The following is an 18,197-nucleotide window of genomic DNA, read 5'->3' on the forward strand; positions in this document are numbered from 1 at the left end:
AAGTGGTTTGCCATTCCCTTCTCCAGAAGACCACATTTTGTCAGAACTCTCCACCATATCCTGTCCATCTTGGGTGGCCCTATACAGCATGGCTCATAATTTCACTGAATCAGACAAGGTTGTTATCCATGTGATCAGTTTGGTTAGTTTTCTGTGATTGTGGTTTTCATTCTGTCTGCCCTCTGATGAATAAGGGAGGTACTGTTATTTACTCCTAAACCAATGTCAGAGAAATTAGAAGTAATATGGCCAAAGTGGAAGAATATAGGACAGAGTCCCTCTAATTGTCATGCTTTAAACCATCAAACCACAGCAAAATAATGATCCCATAATGGAACAACCAGCTGCCTTGGAAGATTTCTAAGGTGGGAATGTCAAGTACTGAGGTTCTGGGGCCAGTGCTGCCACCAACTCACTTCCTTGGGAGGTAGCTTAATTACCATCAATCTGCTTCTTCATTTAAACAATGTGGCTAATACAAAGGTTTCTGTTTAACCCACTTTACATGGCTGCTTGAGAGTATCAAATCAGTTCATGTAAGGGAGAGAGACCTTAGAGTTTAGTTAGAGCTCTCTTCTTTGCCCCTCTGCCCCACTTGCACCACATAGTTCTTTGCCTTGACCCCTCGAGTGCAATCACTTCTTACCTCCTCTTCCCCTACATGCCTTCTGTTTTCTTCTATTCTTCCATGATTTTGCTCTTCCTAGGACATATTTGCCCTCACTAGATAGCCAAGGCCACATCTCATTCATTTCGATATCTCAGTTTCTAGCACCTCATTCTAATTACAGGCTAATTATCTTGTGTGGGGCTGTGCCCTGAGAACATCAAGGGAGAGAAGGACAAGGGAAATGCTATCCTTCTCATAGTTTATTTTTGATTCTTCCTGCTGGCAGGAGGGCAGGGAAGTAACAAATACATTCAGCTCCACATTTTATCTAATGGTCCCAGGAGCATGCTTCATCCAGTCACTTTAGCTTTTAAGTAGATGTTTTTGCTTCCTCTATCACATTGGGCTTTTGTGTTTCCTCTAAATTCTTTGGATTCGGAAGTCCAATGGTAAACTAGAACATGCTCTTGAGTGTTGTACAACCAGGCTGTTGAGGGGAGGGGTGTTATGAACAAGTAATCACAACTACACACAATCAAGTTCCTAAATACGAGCTGCAAATTTGGGATCCTGGTAAAAATCTCCAGAAAAAAATAAAAAAGATAAAAAGAAGCTGTCAGGGATATGCTCCTTCTCCCTTCCCTTCAAGTGGATCTAATGCATGTGAAGGGTAGCAAAGTGACAGCTTAACCAAATATCAGCATCAGAGAAATTAGAAATAGAAATTTCCAAGAAATTGTAATTCTTGGGTACAGGTTCTTCTTCCTGCTGCTCCCCTAAGCTGTCCAAGGGACTTATTATTTAGAAGTATAGGTGATACTGATACTGACTTTTAGGAGCCCTAGAGGGTGAGGCAGAGCAGGGGGTACTCGAAGAATTCTAAGCCCCATAGGTTGACAGGGAGCAGGGATGGTAATGGGAGGTGGGCAAAAAGACCCAGAATGTTCATGGAATAAGTTAAGGGAGGGCCAGGTGTGGATATAATACAAGATGTCCTGCTCTCTAGCCAAATGCTCTGATTTATTGAGAAGGCAAAAACTGCTATTGCCTGTAACTACCAACTGTCCACCCTCTTTCCTAATTTCTCTTCAAGTGATATAAGCTCTGAAGGTTCCTTCTATGACTGTTCTTTTTCATTTGACAAATTAAACCTGAATTATTCTGTAGATGTTTTTAACAGCTACCTTGTTTTTACAAACATCTGGAGGAGGTAAGGGAGTGGCAGAACGAGAAAAGCACTGCTTCATTTTCTTGATATGCAAGGCTTGTCCACAGCAGCCCCCACCAAGCTGGCAAGCTGGCAGAGCTTCTCTCTGCCTGTTCAACTCCTTGAGTAGGTGGAATATACAATGAAAGGAACCAGTGAGCTTGGGCCACCTAAGCCAAGAGCCAACCAGCCATGGAACAGACATATCCTGTTTCTTTCTGGGGGAGGCCCCGGCACTCATCCACCTTTAGCCTTACTGGGATTTGGATTTCGCCCCACCCCCAAGACAGTTTTCCTCTCTTTCTTAGATATGGACACTTTGCTGCAGAAACAAGTCCCTGTAATATCATAAAGGACAGCAACTGGGCTGCAGGAAGCAGAAGGCTACAAGAGTATGTGGTGCAGCAGTGAAAAGAATACCCTCTTAATTGAATTATTCAAAATGGAAGTATTTAAACACTTTTGAGTTTACATCTATCTTTTGTATTTACTTTTTAAAACAAAGTGCTTGTATTTGTATCTCCAAAAAAAAGAAAAAAAGAATTTGGAGACTAGATTCAAGTTTTAGTTTTGTCATTGACTTGCTATTTGGCCTTGCTGAGGAATAGGCTTCTCAGACTTTCACCATCATTACAAGGTGTGCATGTGTATGTATATGTGCATGTGCATGTGCATGTTTATGCACACACATGTGCATAAGCATGACCAGGGTTGTTGCTCAGGGAATTCACTAAAAGCCCTAGTGACACTGACATTCTAGAAGTGTTTAAGACTAGATATGGTACCTTGATTGAAACTTTGGGCCTGGCTTCTGAAATGTACCCAACAGGCTTTGCTAAAGAAAATCCTTCTTAGAGTGCAACCTCTCTGTATCTGGTAAGTTCCACAGTGACCACAGAGTCTGAAAAGTTAACCACAAAGAATTTTGCTTCTAACTTAGATAAATAAGGGCTTTGTCAAGCAGGGTTGTGTGGGCTTAGATGAGATTAGAGGACAAATCAATCATGCTTACAAAAGAGGGAGAGAGTAACTGCCTCCTATCAATCCTACCTCAGATTTGCCTTTTTGTTTCTCACTCCCTCCTGACCTATAGACACAAAAATATAAAATTCTTTCTGAGATGCTGAATCTCTAAATTATAGTTCAGTGCTTTCAAGTTGGGTGTGACTGAAGCTTCCTGAGCAGGGCAAAGAATTTCAAGCTATTCTTAGTATTGTATGACCCCAGATGCTGGGACTGGAGGCTCAGAGCACATGGAGGAATTAGAAAGTCTTCCAAGTAGTGGAAAGGGGAAAAATGTTCCATGGGATAGAAAGTCAATTGCTTAAAGGAGAACATAGGCAAAATACTCTCTGACATACATCACAGCAGGATCCTCTATGACCCACCTCCCAGAATATTGGAAATAAAAGCAAAAATAAACAAATGGGACCTAATTAAACTTAAAAGCTTCTGCATATCAAAGGAAACTATTAGCAAGGTGAAAAGGCAGCCTTCAGAATGGGAGAAAATAATAGCAAATGAAGCAACTGACAAACAACTAATCTCAAAAATATCCAAGCAACTCCTGAAGTTCAACTCCAGGAAAAATAAATGACCCAATCAAAAAATGGGCCAAAGAACAAAATAGACATTTCGCCAAAGAAGACATACAGATGGCTAACAAACACATGAAAAGATGCTCAACATCACTCATTATCAGAGAAATGCAAATCAAAACCACTATGAGGTACCATTTCACGGCAGTCAGAATGGGTGCGATCCAAAAGTCTACAAGCAATAAATACTGGAGAGGGTGTGGAGAAAAGGGAACCCTCTTACACTGTTGGTGGGAATGCAAACTAGTACAGCCACTATGGAGAACAGTGTGGAGATTCCTTAAAAAACTGGAAATAGACCTGCCTTATGATCCAGCAATCCCACTGCTGGGCATACACACTGAGGAAACCAGAAGGGAAAGAGACATGTGTACCCCAATGTTCATCGCAGTACTGTTTATAATAGCCAGGACATGGAAGCAACCTAGATGTCCATCAGCAGATGAATGGATAAGAAAGCAGTGGTACATATACACAATGGAGTATTGCTCAGCCATTAAAAAGAATACATTTGAATCAGTTCTAATGAGGTGGATGAAACTGGAGCCTATTATACAGAGTGAAGTAAGCCAGAAAGAAAAACACCAATACAGTATACTAACGCATATATATGGAATTTAGAAAGATGGTAACAATAACCCTGTGTACGAGATAGCAAAAGAGACATTGATGTATAGAACAGTCTTATGGACTCTGTGGGAGAGGGAGAGGGTAGGAAGATTTGGGAGAATGGCATTGAAACATGTATAATATCATGTATGAAACAAGTTGCCAGTCCAGGTTCGATGCACGATACTGGATGCTTGGGGCTGGTGCACTGGGACGACCCAGAAGGATGGTATGGGGAGGGAGGACAGAGGAGGGTTCAGGATGGGGAACACATGTATACCTGTGGTGGATTCATTTCGATATTTGGCAAAACTAATACAATACTGTAAAGTTTAAAAATAAAATAAAATTTTTTAAAAAAGGAAATAAAAAAAAAAAAAAGAAAGTCAATTGCTGCTGGGAAACTTGTATTACAGAGAATCCCATCAAGGGTAGAGAAAAAGAGGCCTGCAGCCAGCCAAAGTTTCAGAGTACCTGAGACTTTATGGGCTTCAGTTCAGGTCAGTTCAGTCACTCAGCCGTGTCCGACTCTTTGCGACCCCATGAACTGCAGCACGCCAGGCCTCCCTGTCCATCACCAGCTCCTGGAGTCCACTCAGACTCACGTCCATCGAGTCAGTGATGCCATCCAGCCATCTCATCCTCTGCCGTCCCCTTCTCCTCCTGCCCCCAATCCCTCCCAGCATCAGAGTCTTTTCCAATGAGTCAACTCTTCACATGAGGTGGCCAAAGTACTGGAGTTTCAGCTTTAGCATCATTCCTTCCAAATAAATCCCAGGGCTGATCTCCATCAGAATGGACTGGTTGGATCTCCTTGCAGTCCAAAGCACTCTCAAGAGTCTTCTCCAACACCACAGTTCAAAAGCATCAATTCTTCGGCACTCAGCATTCTTCACAGTCCAACTCTCACATCCATACATGACCACAGGAAAAACCATAGCCTTGACTACACGGACCTTTCTTGGCAAAGTAAAGTCTCTGCTTTTGAATATGCCATGTAGGTTGGTCATAAATTTCCTTCCAAGGAGTAAGCATCTTTTAATTTCATGGCTGCAGTCACCATCTGCAGTGATTTTGGAGCCCAGAAAAATAAAGTCTGACACTGTTTCCACTGTTTCCCCATCTATTTCCCATGAAGTGATGGGAACAGATGCTGTGATCTTTGTTTTCTGAATGTTAAGTTTAAGCCAACTTTTTCACTCTCCACTTTCACTTTCATCAAGAGGCTTTTGAGTTCCTCTTCACTTTCTGCCATAAGGGTGGTGTCAACTGCATATCTGAGGTTATTGATATTTCTCCCGGCAATCTTGATTCCAGCTGGTGTTTCTTCCAGTCCAGCGTTTCTCATGATGTACTCTGCATACAAGTCAAATAAGCAGGGTGTCAATATAGAGCCTTGACGTACTCCTTTTCCTATTTGGAACCAGTCTGTTGTTCCATGTCCAGTTCTAACTGTTGCTTCCTGACCTGCATACAGATTTCTCAAGAGGCAGATCAGGTGGTCTGGTATTCCCATCTCTTGAAGAATTTTCCACAGTTTATTGTGATCCACACAGTCAAAGGCTTTGGCATAGTCAATAAAGCAGAAATAGATGTTTTTCTGGAACTCTCTTGCTTTTTCCATGATGCAGCAGATGTTGGCAATTTGATCTCTGGTTCCTCTGCCTTTTCTAAAACCAGCTTGAACATCTGGAAGTTCACAGTTCATGTACTGCTGAATCCTGGCTTGGAGAATTTTCAGCATTACTTTACTAGCGTGTGAGATGAGTGCAACTGTGTAGTAGTTTGAGCATTCTTTGGCATTGCCTTTCTTTGGGACTGGAATGAAAACTGACCTTTTCCAGTCCTGTGGCCACTGCTGAGTTTTCCAAATTTGCTGGCATATTGAGTGTAGCACTTTCACAGCATCATCTTTGAGGATTTGAAATAGCTCAACTGGAATTCCATCACCTCCACTAGCTTTGTTCGTAGTGATGCTTTCTAAGGCCCACTTGACTTCACATTCCAGGATGTCTGGCTCTAGGTCATTGATCACACCATCGTGATTATCTGGGTCATGAAGATCTTTTTTGCACACTTCTTCTGTGTATTCTTGCCACCTCTTCTTAATATCTTCTGCTTCTGTTAGGTCCATACCATTTCTGTCCTTTATCGAGCCCTTCTTTGCATGAAATATTCCTTTGGTATCTCTGATTTTCTTGAAGAGATCCCTAGTCTTTCCCATTCTGTTGTTTTCCTCTATTTCTTTGCACTGATTGCTGAAGAAGGCTTTCTTATCTCTTCTTGCTATTCTTTGGAACTCTGCATTCAGATGCTTCTATCTTTCCTTTTCTCCTTTGCTTTTCGCTTCTCTTCTTTTCACAGCTATTTGTAAGGCCTCCCCAGTCAGCCATTTTGCTTTTTTGCATTTCTTTTCCATGGGGATGGTCTTGATCCCTGTCTCCTGTACAATGTCACGAACCTCATTCCATAGTTCATCAGGCACTCTATCTATCAGATCTAGGCCCTTAAATCTATTTCTCACTTCCACTGTACAATCATAAGGGATTTGATTTAGATCATACCTCTAAGGTCTAGTGGTTTTTCCTTGTAGAGGTCATTTGAGCAGGCAACTGGCCAAAGCAAACCAGAGGAAGGGAAAGAGAATCTTTGATTTTCTAATAAGTCTGTGCCAGTGCTGGCTTCTTATGAGCAAGAAGGTCTCTTTAGATGTTTCCTTCCTTTCCCTGCATCTCAAAGAATCACTGCTGTTTTCTATTCTATATGGGGATACTATTCTTCAAATAAGACTCAAAAATATGCCCACTGCTCAGAACTGTGGACATTTCCAGCCATTTACATTAAAGAGGAACAGAGGTCACAGAACAAAGGAAAGATGATTTTTTTTCTGGATCTTGGTTAAGTAACTCTAAGGCTGATATTTAATCCCCTCATAATGTGCTAAACTATATGAGAAGTTAGAGGAATACTACCTCTCAATTTACAGGAAATTATACCTGTGTGGAGGCGAGTGGTTGGGGAGCTGACTCAACTTTTACACTATGACCACAAGGCTTAAGATTGCCTCTTCCTCTGTGGTAGCATGTCCAGCTTTTTCCATCTTGGTTATATTAGCTATGAACTGTCATATTTTATAACTTGGGCCTAAGAGATAAATATGAAATGTCATTACTCCTGGTTCTCCTGATGGGCACAAGAGACAAACAATAAATACCGTACTTAACATATAGGTACCTGTGAGGTATTAAAACTCCCATCACTGTTTCTACTGAACAGACACCTCAGGAACTTCAGAGGAACTATGGCATTAGAGGCAAAATCTCTATTTAGTTGTTAGGCTCTGTATATCTTCTTCAAGTGAACATTTCAGATGACAAAGCTTTAGTGACTTCACTGAAGGCCTTCTGAGTTCAGAGAAGTCATGATTGTTTCCAATAGAATTAAGACTCAGGGATTATTTTTATGATCAGATGATTAAACAACAGAATGTGGTCTATCACTTGGGCAGGGATGATGATCCTGACCTCAAGTGTGCAGGCCTTGATAGAACTAGTAGATATGTCAGGGTGAGGTGATCCCTGACAAGAGGAAAAGAAGTATGTTGGCTGGCCTGCATCAGAGAACCAACCTTGCATTCTGGGTCTGGGAATGGATTTGTATATATTACAATTTATCCAAGTATTTATCTGGTGGTGATAAAATTCCAGGACTTGAAATAGCTTTGAAAGTTTACTGAGTCAACCCAATTGTTTCTTAGTAACACCCAAAGAAATGAATCTTTCCAGTCCTAGTAAAGTTTTACTACAGACTTTTCTCCAACTTTCTTAGAAAGCTATTTAAGTACACCACACCTCTCATTAGCAATGAGTTTTGCCTTGGCTCTAATCTAAATCCTTTCTCCTGCTTTTCAAATATAATTACTCTTTTTTCATCTTTGGCTAAAATGTGAGGTTCTGGCTAAGGTATTTGAACTCTCCAGTGTTCCTGCTGGTGAAAGTGTCCTACCTCCCAGTCTAGAACAGAGGCTTGCCACTGTGCAATCTTGTCAATATTCTCCAAGCGACGTTTGCGTTCATTGATCTGCTGAGTCACATTTCTCATGACAGCCAGAGCAGCTGCCACATACCTGTAGTCACTGTGAAGACACAAAATTACAAGTTGCATGAGTTAATGTGCCATAAAACCAATGTGCTGGGTGTCAACCCTAACATCCATTCTCCTGTTCCTACTTAGCAACAGAGCCCTCATTTTCAGATGGAATCCAAGCCATGTGGAGTAAAGGAATACATTTCCAAGAGGTGATTTATGTGATCTAGTTCTGTTAAGTGATATATAAATAGAAATGTTAGGCAGAACTTTTGAGAAATCTCCTTTAAGAAAGACAGAAGGCCCTTCTTTGGTCCTTACTTCATCCTGAGGCTTAGAATTTAGATGTGAAGGCTGAAGTTCTTCCAGCCATCTTGGATCATAAGGACAAGCTCCATACTCGCAAAGGATCAAGAAGGGAGCTTTACACATGGCATAGTCCAGACAACTTTACCATCTGTTCTAGCACCTATTTCTAGGGAACTCTGCCCAAAGTAACTGTAAAATAACATCCAAACCTTTCCCCCCCAGAGATAAACTCCTTGGACACAAACCAGACTTTAGTCACTGACAAGTGGTGTGGTCTTTGACAAATCACATTTACCTTCTCAGTGACATATTTTTTATCTGTAAAATGGGGGAGAATTACAGTAGAATTTGTTGAAGTTTTATTAATCCATGACAATGGTTCTACTCTTGGCTTATAGCAAATGTTAGCAGTATTATTAATACAAAGGAAACATTTCTCTAGTATAGATGTTATATGGGTTGTCTCTCAAAACCTCTAACTCAGAAGTATAATCCTAATCTCATTTTCCTGGGACTTTGGATGGCCCACTTGTTGAAGGTTATATCACCCTGCCAAGTTTTCTCTGCTTGTCTGCTCTAATTTCCAATCAAATAGCTCCTGTGAAAAGCATGTTGAAAGTGAAACCCCAGATATTTGGTGGAATTACTATAAACTGAGAAGGCAGGAGGATGAGTTAACTTTTCTCTAAGGAAAAGTTAAGCTGAACATACTTTGTGGTCACTAACCTGCTCACTGTCCCAGCACCAACTGGAAAGAAGAGAAGAGAAAGAGAAGAGCACAGCAATTGTCTTTTTCTTTCCTAATATATTGAGCTGTGGGGTGGTAGATCAAACATCAGCACAGGAGAAAGGGAGTTGTAACTGCCAGGGCAGATGCCTCCTCTTATCTGGCTTCCCTGGCTCCAGTCTTTTCTCTGCATACCTTCCAGATTATAGTCTTCAAATGTTACTACATCTTATCACCCCGAGTAACAAGATACTCACTACATATCCTAAGCAGTCCATTCTGTCTCAAGACAACTCAGTTAACATGCGCGTGTGCTCACACACACACACACACACACACACCAAAAACTCTTTTATTCTGAGTCTAATGAATGTTGGCTATTACCAGTTTTTCTTATGGATCTCACATCTGACTCATACTGAACTTATAATTAACCAACACTTCTTAAATTTCTTTATAATATGCTTTCTAGAAGCTGTGTTTCTCTCAGTTGGTCCTTGAATTGTTGACTTCTTAGACCCAACCACAAAATATTATATTTGTTCCTATTGCATTACAACGTTTTACAGTTACTTGCTCCAATCTATAGCCTAACTACTGTGCTCTGTAAAACTCAAAGTTTTGCTCTGGCAAGACTATCTTAGCCTGCCATTTAGAAGCAGGGTAGGGTAATGACAGAAGGGGTAGTTGCTGTGAAGAAGCTGCTGATATAAATAAGCACCCCATTATTTAGGCTCATGTTATTCCACTCTCTGATTTGAGAGCATCAGGAAAATGCCTTAAGCCACCTTCTGGGAAGTAAAGCATAGAGTTACACTGTATATATGGTAGCCACTAGCCACATTTAATTAAAATTAAACATTTTAAAATTTAATTATTTAGTTGCACCAGCTACATTTCTCAGTTCTCAATATCCATATGCTGACAGTGTATACTATATTAAACGTTACAGATATAGAATATTTCCATCACTGTACAAAGTCTTATTGGACAGTACTGGTATGAGAATGCTCTACCTGACCCCATGTACTACTCAGCCATGAATTTATCACTGCCACTGTGCCAAACTGTCAATCAATAAATAGCTGTGGTCTAGCCTGAACCCTTCTAGAGCCCTCAGGCTTCCAGAGGGGGTCTGAGTCCAGCACCCTAGTGAGGAGACTGACTGAACCAAGATTGTCTTGTTCTAGACAGGTCAGCTAACCTCCTTCTTGCACAGAGCCTTTCTTCTTGTCAGCTTAAGCAAGGTTGGGTAGGGGGGTGAATACATGTCACCCTTCTGTAAACAAAGGTAGCATTATTCTCCACTTATCATTCTCCATCTAATCTTCTCCCTCATAAACTACTCTGACTGCCTACATTTCACACTTACCTAACTGATACCTATGTTACTAAGCCTTCAAGCTGGCAGTAGCCTCTAATTGCCTTCAAATCCAAGCTACTCTGACATGCAGTGCAGGAGCTATCACCTTGATACAGCTTCCTGAGGCCGGAAAGAAGGAACTGTCCATGGTCTGGAGATAGTGCTAGGTTCAGTGGGTCACCCCAAATGAGGACAGGGATTGATGTAGCCTGCAACTGCCTGAAACATTCTCTCAGCACGTTAGTGCCTGGGGCTGGAAGAGGAGGAGACCAGAGACAAAGGGGAAAAAAGGCCTTGAGGCAGGGGTTCCACTCACAAGGTGAAGGAGTATAGGAATGGCAAATCCCAGGAAGATATTCTATCTTATTGACTCCCACTAAACCCAAAAAGGCCTTACGATTGCTTTGGCCTAAAACACTAATGTAGTTTTTTGCTGTGCTTTAAAAATGACATTTGGAGGACTTTTAAAAACACCTATGCAAATACATAATTTACATAATTAATATCAGTCCATAAGTTTGATTTTTAGAGCCTCCTGCTAGGTAGGTCCCATGGAACAGATACTCAGGAGTAGGCAGGAGATGAGCTGTGATATAAAAACATTTGAGAATCACTCTTTGAATATACTGATTTTAGAACCATTGATCTGAAAGCTGCTCCACTGAGATTTAGGTACAAGAGTGGCTGTTTCTGGTCACTTAGCACCTTGAAATATACCTGTGGGGGTCATTTAAATTCATCACATCATGAGCGGGAAGAACTAGAAAAGGCCTTCCAGATGGTGTAGTATAATGGCTCACGAATCTTCCTGGGCACTTGGAGGACTCAGTAAAAAGCTAGGCCCCCAGACCACTGTCCATACTTTGTGTCCCTGCTATGCCACAGACTTCCTCTTTGTCATTTTCTTTCTTTGGGACTCAGTCTCTCCAGCCATAGAATGAGGAAGTCTGACTAGAAGAACTTCCTTTAAGGCCCTTCCCATTTTAGGGCCATAAATGTTTTTCATTTTTCTTTTTAATTTAGTGGGGTTTTTTCAGTATCCTATTAGCTCTCACAAGTCTTCTCCTTCGAAAAGTTAGGACTCAGTTTTGGTAATGGGCTATATTAAATATTTTAAGTGAGATTTATTCACCTCCAAGTTTCATGTCTGAGTACTCCCATCCCCCAGCTAGTGAACAGAATCAAGGAGAAGAGAACACAGAGTCTTCCTTTGCAAAGTCTTTCTATACCTACTTCCCTCACAGCCAATGGATCAAGGAAGACAGAGCTATCACTGGTGGTGTTACTTACACAAAGGGAGAGCCCACTGCTGCCATATTTAGTTTCAAATCTGAATCTGTCCAGGGCTTCAGAAACTCTGGAGCACATGACACATGATTTGCTAAAGAAACAATATCAACTTAAAAATGAACCTAGAGATTGACCTAGAAGCTTGACATAAAGCCAGCTGACTCCCACACATGGCCTTATGCAACTAAGTCTGGAAGTCAGCTCCAAGGAAACTAGGCAACAAAGTTAAATGAAAGTAAGATATGAGCCTGATGAGAATGAGACAAAAACTAAAGGAAATTGGGCAAAGGCCTTCTTTATTCTTGGAGTGCTCAATCAGGAAGAGAGTTGAGAGCTGGGCCAACAAACCTAAGATCAGATATTTAATATCAATCAAAAGCATGCTATAAATAGCCTGGGGGTTCTAGGTCATGAAGTAAAGGATATGTAAAACTAGCGGATGGTTTACTGTAGGCCACTCCCATTGCTGGAGATAGCTCCCAGTATGGTGGTTTAGTCCCTCAGTCATGTCTGACTCTGTGACCACCAAGCTTCTCTGATCGTGGGATTTCCTAGGCAAGAATACTAGAGTGGGTTGCCATTTCCTTCTCCGGGAAATCTTCCTGACCCAGGGATGGAACCTGTATCTCCTGCTTAGCAGGCAGATCCTTTATCACTGATCCACCTGGAAAGCCCAACTTCCAGTATATACCTTACTAATAGGGGATCAGAAGTACTATTTCCATTCAAAGAGATAAATAAAGCTCTTTCATCCTTTTGGGGTTTTCTTGAAAATACTGAAAAACTTTTGAAAAACTTCAGGGGAATTCACAAGTCTATTTCCTCCTAGTTATGCTCTGGATCTAAGGGGAGGTAGTTAGGATGAGGCAGAAGAGGGAGGAAAAGACTAAAGAAGTTCAGGAATGTAGCCTTTCAGAAGAATTCTAAGGTCAGTACAAGCTGAGTAGTCTGTTACCAGGATATTTGACTCTATCAGCAGAGAATAAAAAGTTGGTTCCCTTGGCTAATTTCCCAAGGTGAGGGAGTGATAAAGAATCTACCTGCCAATGCAGGAGACACAGGGGATGCAGGTTCGCTCTCTGAGTTGGGAACATCCCCTGAAGAAGGAAATGACAACCCACTCCAGTATTCCTGCCTGGAAAATCCCATGGACAGAGGTGCCTGGTGGGCTACAGTCCATGGGGTTGCAAAGAGCTGGACATGACTGAATAGCCAAACACCTTCACTTGGCTGAATTCAGGACTAAGGACCAGGCTATAATCTTCCTGAAGACAGTGTTTTAAGTTGTACAATAATGATGCACACTGATTTTGTGTATATATTTATTTACAAATTTATAAACAACTCTTATAAACACTACCTCACTTTATACACACAAGAGTCTTGAGAAGTAAGCAAGAATATATCATTATCCCATTGTACATATAAGCTAACAGCTCAGAAAAGGCAAAAGAACATATACTGTCAATAAGGACTAGCATATAGAGGAGGTTCTCTCCTTCACTACTGCCTCCTTCAATCCCTTACCTATGGTCCTGGGCAGTATACTTGAGGAGCTCGGCCAACTGTAAGGGATACTTGCAGATCTTCTGTACTGGCGTCAAAAGGAAACCATCAATAGCAATGTCGATCATTTGCTGCAAGAGGCGACAGGCCTCAAAAAAGTGTTGGTAGCGGCTGTCCTTCATCAGTTTGGAGAGCTCCATACAGGCGTCCAGGTGATTGTTACAGTACTCAGAGTATATCCAGAATCCATCTTGCTGTGAGCAGAGGAAAGATGGAGAGAAAAGGAAATGCTACTGAGGACTCCAAAAGAAATTCTGGAGATATGGAATGACAAACCGTCTTCTTATGTAGAAATATAAAAATGAAAACAACGTCAATCTTTTCTAAACTGATTCAGAATTTAATAACAAATTATTTGGGAATTAGGCAAACTGCAAAAATTCATATATAAAAATAAATAAGTAGGAATAGCCTGTAAATTCTATAAAAGAAGGCTAATGAGAGGAGACTGACTCTGAAAATAGTAAAACAAAATATCGAAATAAAATTCGGGCATTGGATCATAGAGGTAGGTCAGAGGTCTATTTCTTGTAGTGGCAGACTAAATAGTTTTATATGAAACTTAATCACTGAGAAAAGCTAGAAAATCTGGAAAAAACATAATAAATTTCTGTTTGAATGAATCACATCATCCAGAGTTTCTAATTGTCTCCAAAGAATATTCTGTAGGAAATACACCATGGAATTTTCAGGAGTAAAGAGGAGTGATGAATGCAAGTTAAACACAAATGGCTGAGGAAAACAGTGTGTGTGTGTGTGTGTGTGTGTGTGTGTGTGTGTACATGTAAAGAAGGGAAGAGGAGAAGGTAAGGGGAGTATATTCAAATGATATACCAAAATCAGAGGAATGTTAATATTAGATGCATCTGGGTAAATGGCATCTTTCATTTCATTGCACTTCACTTTATTGCACTTCACTGATATGTTTTTCACAAATTGAAGGTTTGGGAGAAAGACTTGGTTAAGCAAGTCTATCGGCATCATTTTTCCAATAGCTTTTGTTCACTTCATGCCTCTGTGCCACATTTTGGTATTTCTTGCAATGTTTCAAACTTCTCCACTATTATTATATTTGTTATGGTGATCTATGATCAGTGATCTTTGATGTTAATATTGTAATTGTTTGTGGATGCTACAAACCTATATAACAAGGTGAATGTAATACATAAGTGTTGTGTGTTCTGCCTACTCCACTGTTCCCCTATCTCTCTCTTCTCTGGTTTCACTATTCCCTAAGACACAACAATACTGAAGTCAAGTCAATTTATAATTCTGCAATGATCTCTAGTGTTCAAGTGACAGGAAGCATTATATGTCTCTAACTTTAAATCAAAAGCTAGAGATAATTAAACTTAAGAAGGAAGGTATATCAAAAGCTGAGACAGGCTAAAAGCTATAACTCTTGCCCCAAATAGTTAGCCAAGTTGTGAATGCAAGGGAAACATTCTTGAAGGAAACTAAAAGTGCTACTCCAGTGAACACACAAATGATAAGAAAGTGAAAACAACCTTATTGCTGATATGGAGAAAGGTTAAATGGTCTGGATAGATCAAACTAACCTAACCCAGAGCAAGACTCTAACTCTCTTCAATTCTGCAAAGGCTGGAAGAGATGCGAAAGCTGCAGAGAAAAGAGTGAAGCTGAGATAACAAGATGGTGGTGGAGTAGGTGGACATGGAGTACATCTCTCTCCACAGATACATCAGGAATACAACTTCAGACACAGAAGTGCATGCAGAACACCAGCTGAGAGCAGACAGGAGTACCTGGCCAGTGGAAAAGAATATATACAATCAAGCAAAACTTGGTAAAATGGAGAAACTAGGGGGAAAAACATGAGTATTAGTAGGACTGGATCTACCCTCAGCAGGTGGGGGAACTGAAGCAGGGGTCTGATCCTCACAGTAGGGCAATTGTCTGAGTCACAGGATAAACATTTAAGGCTGAGAGTAAAACAGCTGATCTGTGGCAGCCTAAATGGAATGAATCAGACAGTCCTTGACACAGCCATACATACCCTGGACAGGGATGCAGGTCCCCTGGAAGGTGTAGCAGCTGGGAGCTGGAGTTTAGGGATTCTGGAGCAGTCCCAGTGCGAGGGCTGCTGTTGACTGCCGAGAGACACATCGAGGGGATGTGAGGGAGGAGATCATGGGGGGGAAATGTCTATGGAGGGAAGTCAGAAAGCCAGGCAGCCATGGAAGCAAGGTGATACTCCTGAGTCATGCATAGGGGGTGGGGCTATCACCATAGCATGTCTCTCCCCACATGCCAGCATCTGCAGTTGAACAATAGAGAGGGTGGCCCATCAAATGCCTCATGCACTGAACTACAGAGGAGGACCCCACCCAGGGTGCCCTTTTAAGTGCCTAATGCGCCAATCTACAGAGTAGACCCCAGTCGGGGGGGGGGGGTCTCTCTATGTGCCTGACGTGACAAACAACAGAGAAGGACCCCAGGCAAGGGATCCCTCTAAGTGCCTGAACAGGCGGAGCTATGGAGAAAGACTGGCCAAAGAGGCCTTCTGATCACCAGCTACAAGAGGCTTGAAAAAAGACTGATAGGGCCATAACTCCTGCCACGGAGGCAGTTTGTGTACCTGAACACTTGGTGCTGCCAGGGTCCCTGCAAGCCAAGCAGCTGCACCACCTTCACACTCAACTCTCACTGGGGCAGAGATGCCACAGACAAAAAAAAAAAAAAAAAAAAGTCTTGTGTTTACACACACACAGTTGCTTCGGTCCTGTCCAACTCTTTGCGACCCTGTAGACTGTGGCATGCCAGGCTTCTCTGTCAGAGATGGGGTTCTCCAGGCAAGAATACTGGAGCTTATTGGTCAATACTGGTTGCCATACACTTCTAGAACACTATATTTCCTGCTGCCCTAGCCACCAATCCTCCTGAGTACCTGGTGCTGCCAGAACACCTGTGACCCAGGCAGATGCACCACTTCCACACCTGGCCCTCACAGGGGCAAACCCAAGCCCTCCAGGGCAGTCTCAGGAGCTAAACCCCAGTGGATGAACCACGTGCAGAGGTGGAAATAAAACCGCAAGTGAAACCCAGGGGCAGTGTGGCTAAGGAAGAAGACCCAAAACATCCCCACCAGATGTACAAGTGGCAGATTAAATCCACATGATCAACTAAGCAGACTCTGTGTCTATGGAATATATTAAAGGCCATTGAGAGCTCCCACAAAAGAAAATGCACTAGCTCTGATAGCTGTGGACATTGGAGGAAAGAACACACAAGGTAGGACCAGATTAGAATCTGAGCAGCCCCCACACAGGTCCAGAGATCAGTACAGTGTTGGATGGCAACCTAGGGAGGTAAGGTGAACTGTGATTCCCAGAGCAGGAAAGGACTCTGACAGCAGAGACTCAAGAAAATCATTTATTACTCTTATTTTTTTACTTGTTCTGTAGATTCTTTTGGATTTTATTTTATTTTTTATTTTTTCTCCCCTCTGTTATAGCTGTCAATTTCATTGGCACTAAGAAACCCAATTAAGCTTTGGAGTTTTTTTTTTTTTTTCTTTTTCCTCAGTCACATTTTTTATTGTTGTCATAAAACTCTGCCTCTACGTTGGGCATTTGCAGTTCTGTGGAGTTTTCTTCTCTTTTTTTTCCTTTTCTCTTTTTTTTTAATTTTAATTTTTTAAACCTAATATTATTTTTCTACGTTTATTCCTTTGTTTGCTTTTCCTACTGTTATTTTCCCCTTGAAATTAATCTTTAATGTATAGAAATCTTCTTCATCGACCTCTATTTAACTTTGCATATCTATTATTTTTTTCTCTCCTTTCCTCTCAACATATTTGTTAGTTTTACTTTCATTGCTTTATTCCCCAATTGGCACCTTGCTTTAGTTTTGTTTTCCAGTTCGTGCTTTAATTAGTTTTATTCTGGTAGATACAATTTTTGGTTTCTTTTGTTCACCAGGTCAATATATTGCAGTTAATTTTTGTTGGACTGTTTTGATTTTTCTTATGTGTCTATATGTATATGTGTATATTTAGTCACACTTTCTATTGTTGTTATAAACCTCTGCCTGTACATTAGGCTTTTGCAGTTGTGTGGAGTTTTCCTCTTTTTTCCCCTTTTTTCTTTCTTCTTCCATTTTTTTCTCATTTCTCTTTTTTATAATTGTAATTTTTTAAGCCTATTATATTATTTCTAAATTTATTCTTTTGTTTGCTTTTCCTACTGTTCTTTTCCCCTTGCAGATAATCTCTAATGTATATAAATCTTCTTCATCTACCTCTATTTAACTTTGCATATCTATTCTTCCTTTTTTAAAAAAATAATTTATTTATATTAATTGGAGGCTAATTACATTACAATATTGTAGTGGTTTTTGCCATACATTGACATGAATCAGCCATGGGTGTAAATGTGTTCCCCATCCTGAACCCCCCCCTCCCACCTCCCTCCCCATCCCATCCCTCAGGGTCATGCCAGTGCACCGGCCCTGAGCACCCTGTCTTGGGCATCAAACCTGGACTAGCGGTCTGTTTCACATATGACAATATACCTGTATCAATGCTATTCTCTCAAATCATCCCACCCTTGTCTTCTTCCACAGAATCCAAAAGACTGTTCTATACTTCTTTTTTTTTTTAATTTTATTTTATTTTTAAATTTTACATAATTGGACTAGTTTTGCCAAATATCAAAATGAATCCACCCCAGGTATACATGTGTTCCCCATCCTGAGCCCTCCTCCCTCCTCCCTCCTCCCTCCCCATTCCATCCCTCTGGGTCGTCCCAGTGCACCAGCCCCAAGCATCCAGTATCGTGCATCGAACCTGGACTGGCAACTCGTTTCATGCA

The 18,197-nt window shown here is 41.2% G+C and overlaps 1 protein-coding gene across 13 annotated transcripts in view; it reads right to left on the reverse strand.

The window, feature by feature from the left end:
* ARHGEF9 (Cdc42 guanine nucleotide exchange factor 9) overlaps positions 1-18,197 on the reverse strand; it is a 386,748-nt gene that overhangs the window by 52,438 nt on the left and 316,113 nt on the right. For all 13 annotated transcript variants that reach the window (XM_025276866.2, XM_025276865.2, XM_025276863.2 and 10 more), the window contains 2 exons: positions 13,327-13,559; positions 8,030-8,159 (listed from right to left, as the gene is read on the reverse strand). In XM_025276866.2, the coding sequence (XP_025132651.1) occupies positions 8,030-8,159; positions 13,327-13,559 (363 nt within the window). The remainder of the gene's footprint in view (positions 1-8,029; positions 8,160-13,326; positions 13,560-18,197) is intronic.

This window comes from Bubalus bubalis, chromosome X, assembly GCF_019923935.1.
Source record: "Bubalus bubalis isolate 160015118507 breed Murrah chromosome X, NDDB_SH_1, whole genome shotgun sequence".
In the NCBI taxonomy this organism is placed as follows: domain Eukaryota; kingdom Metazoa; phylum Chordata; class Mammalia; order Artiodactyla; family Bovidae; genus Bubalus; species Bubalus bubalis.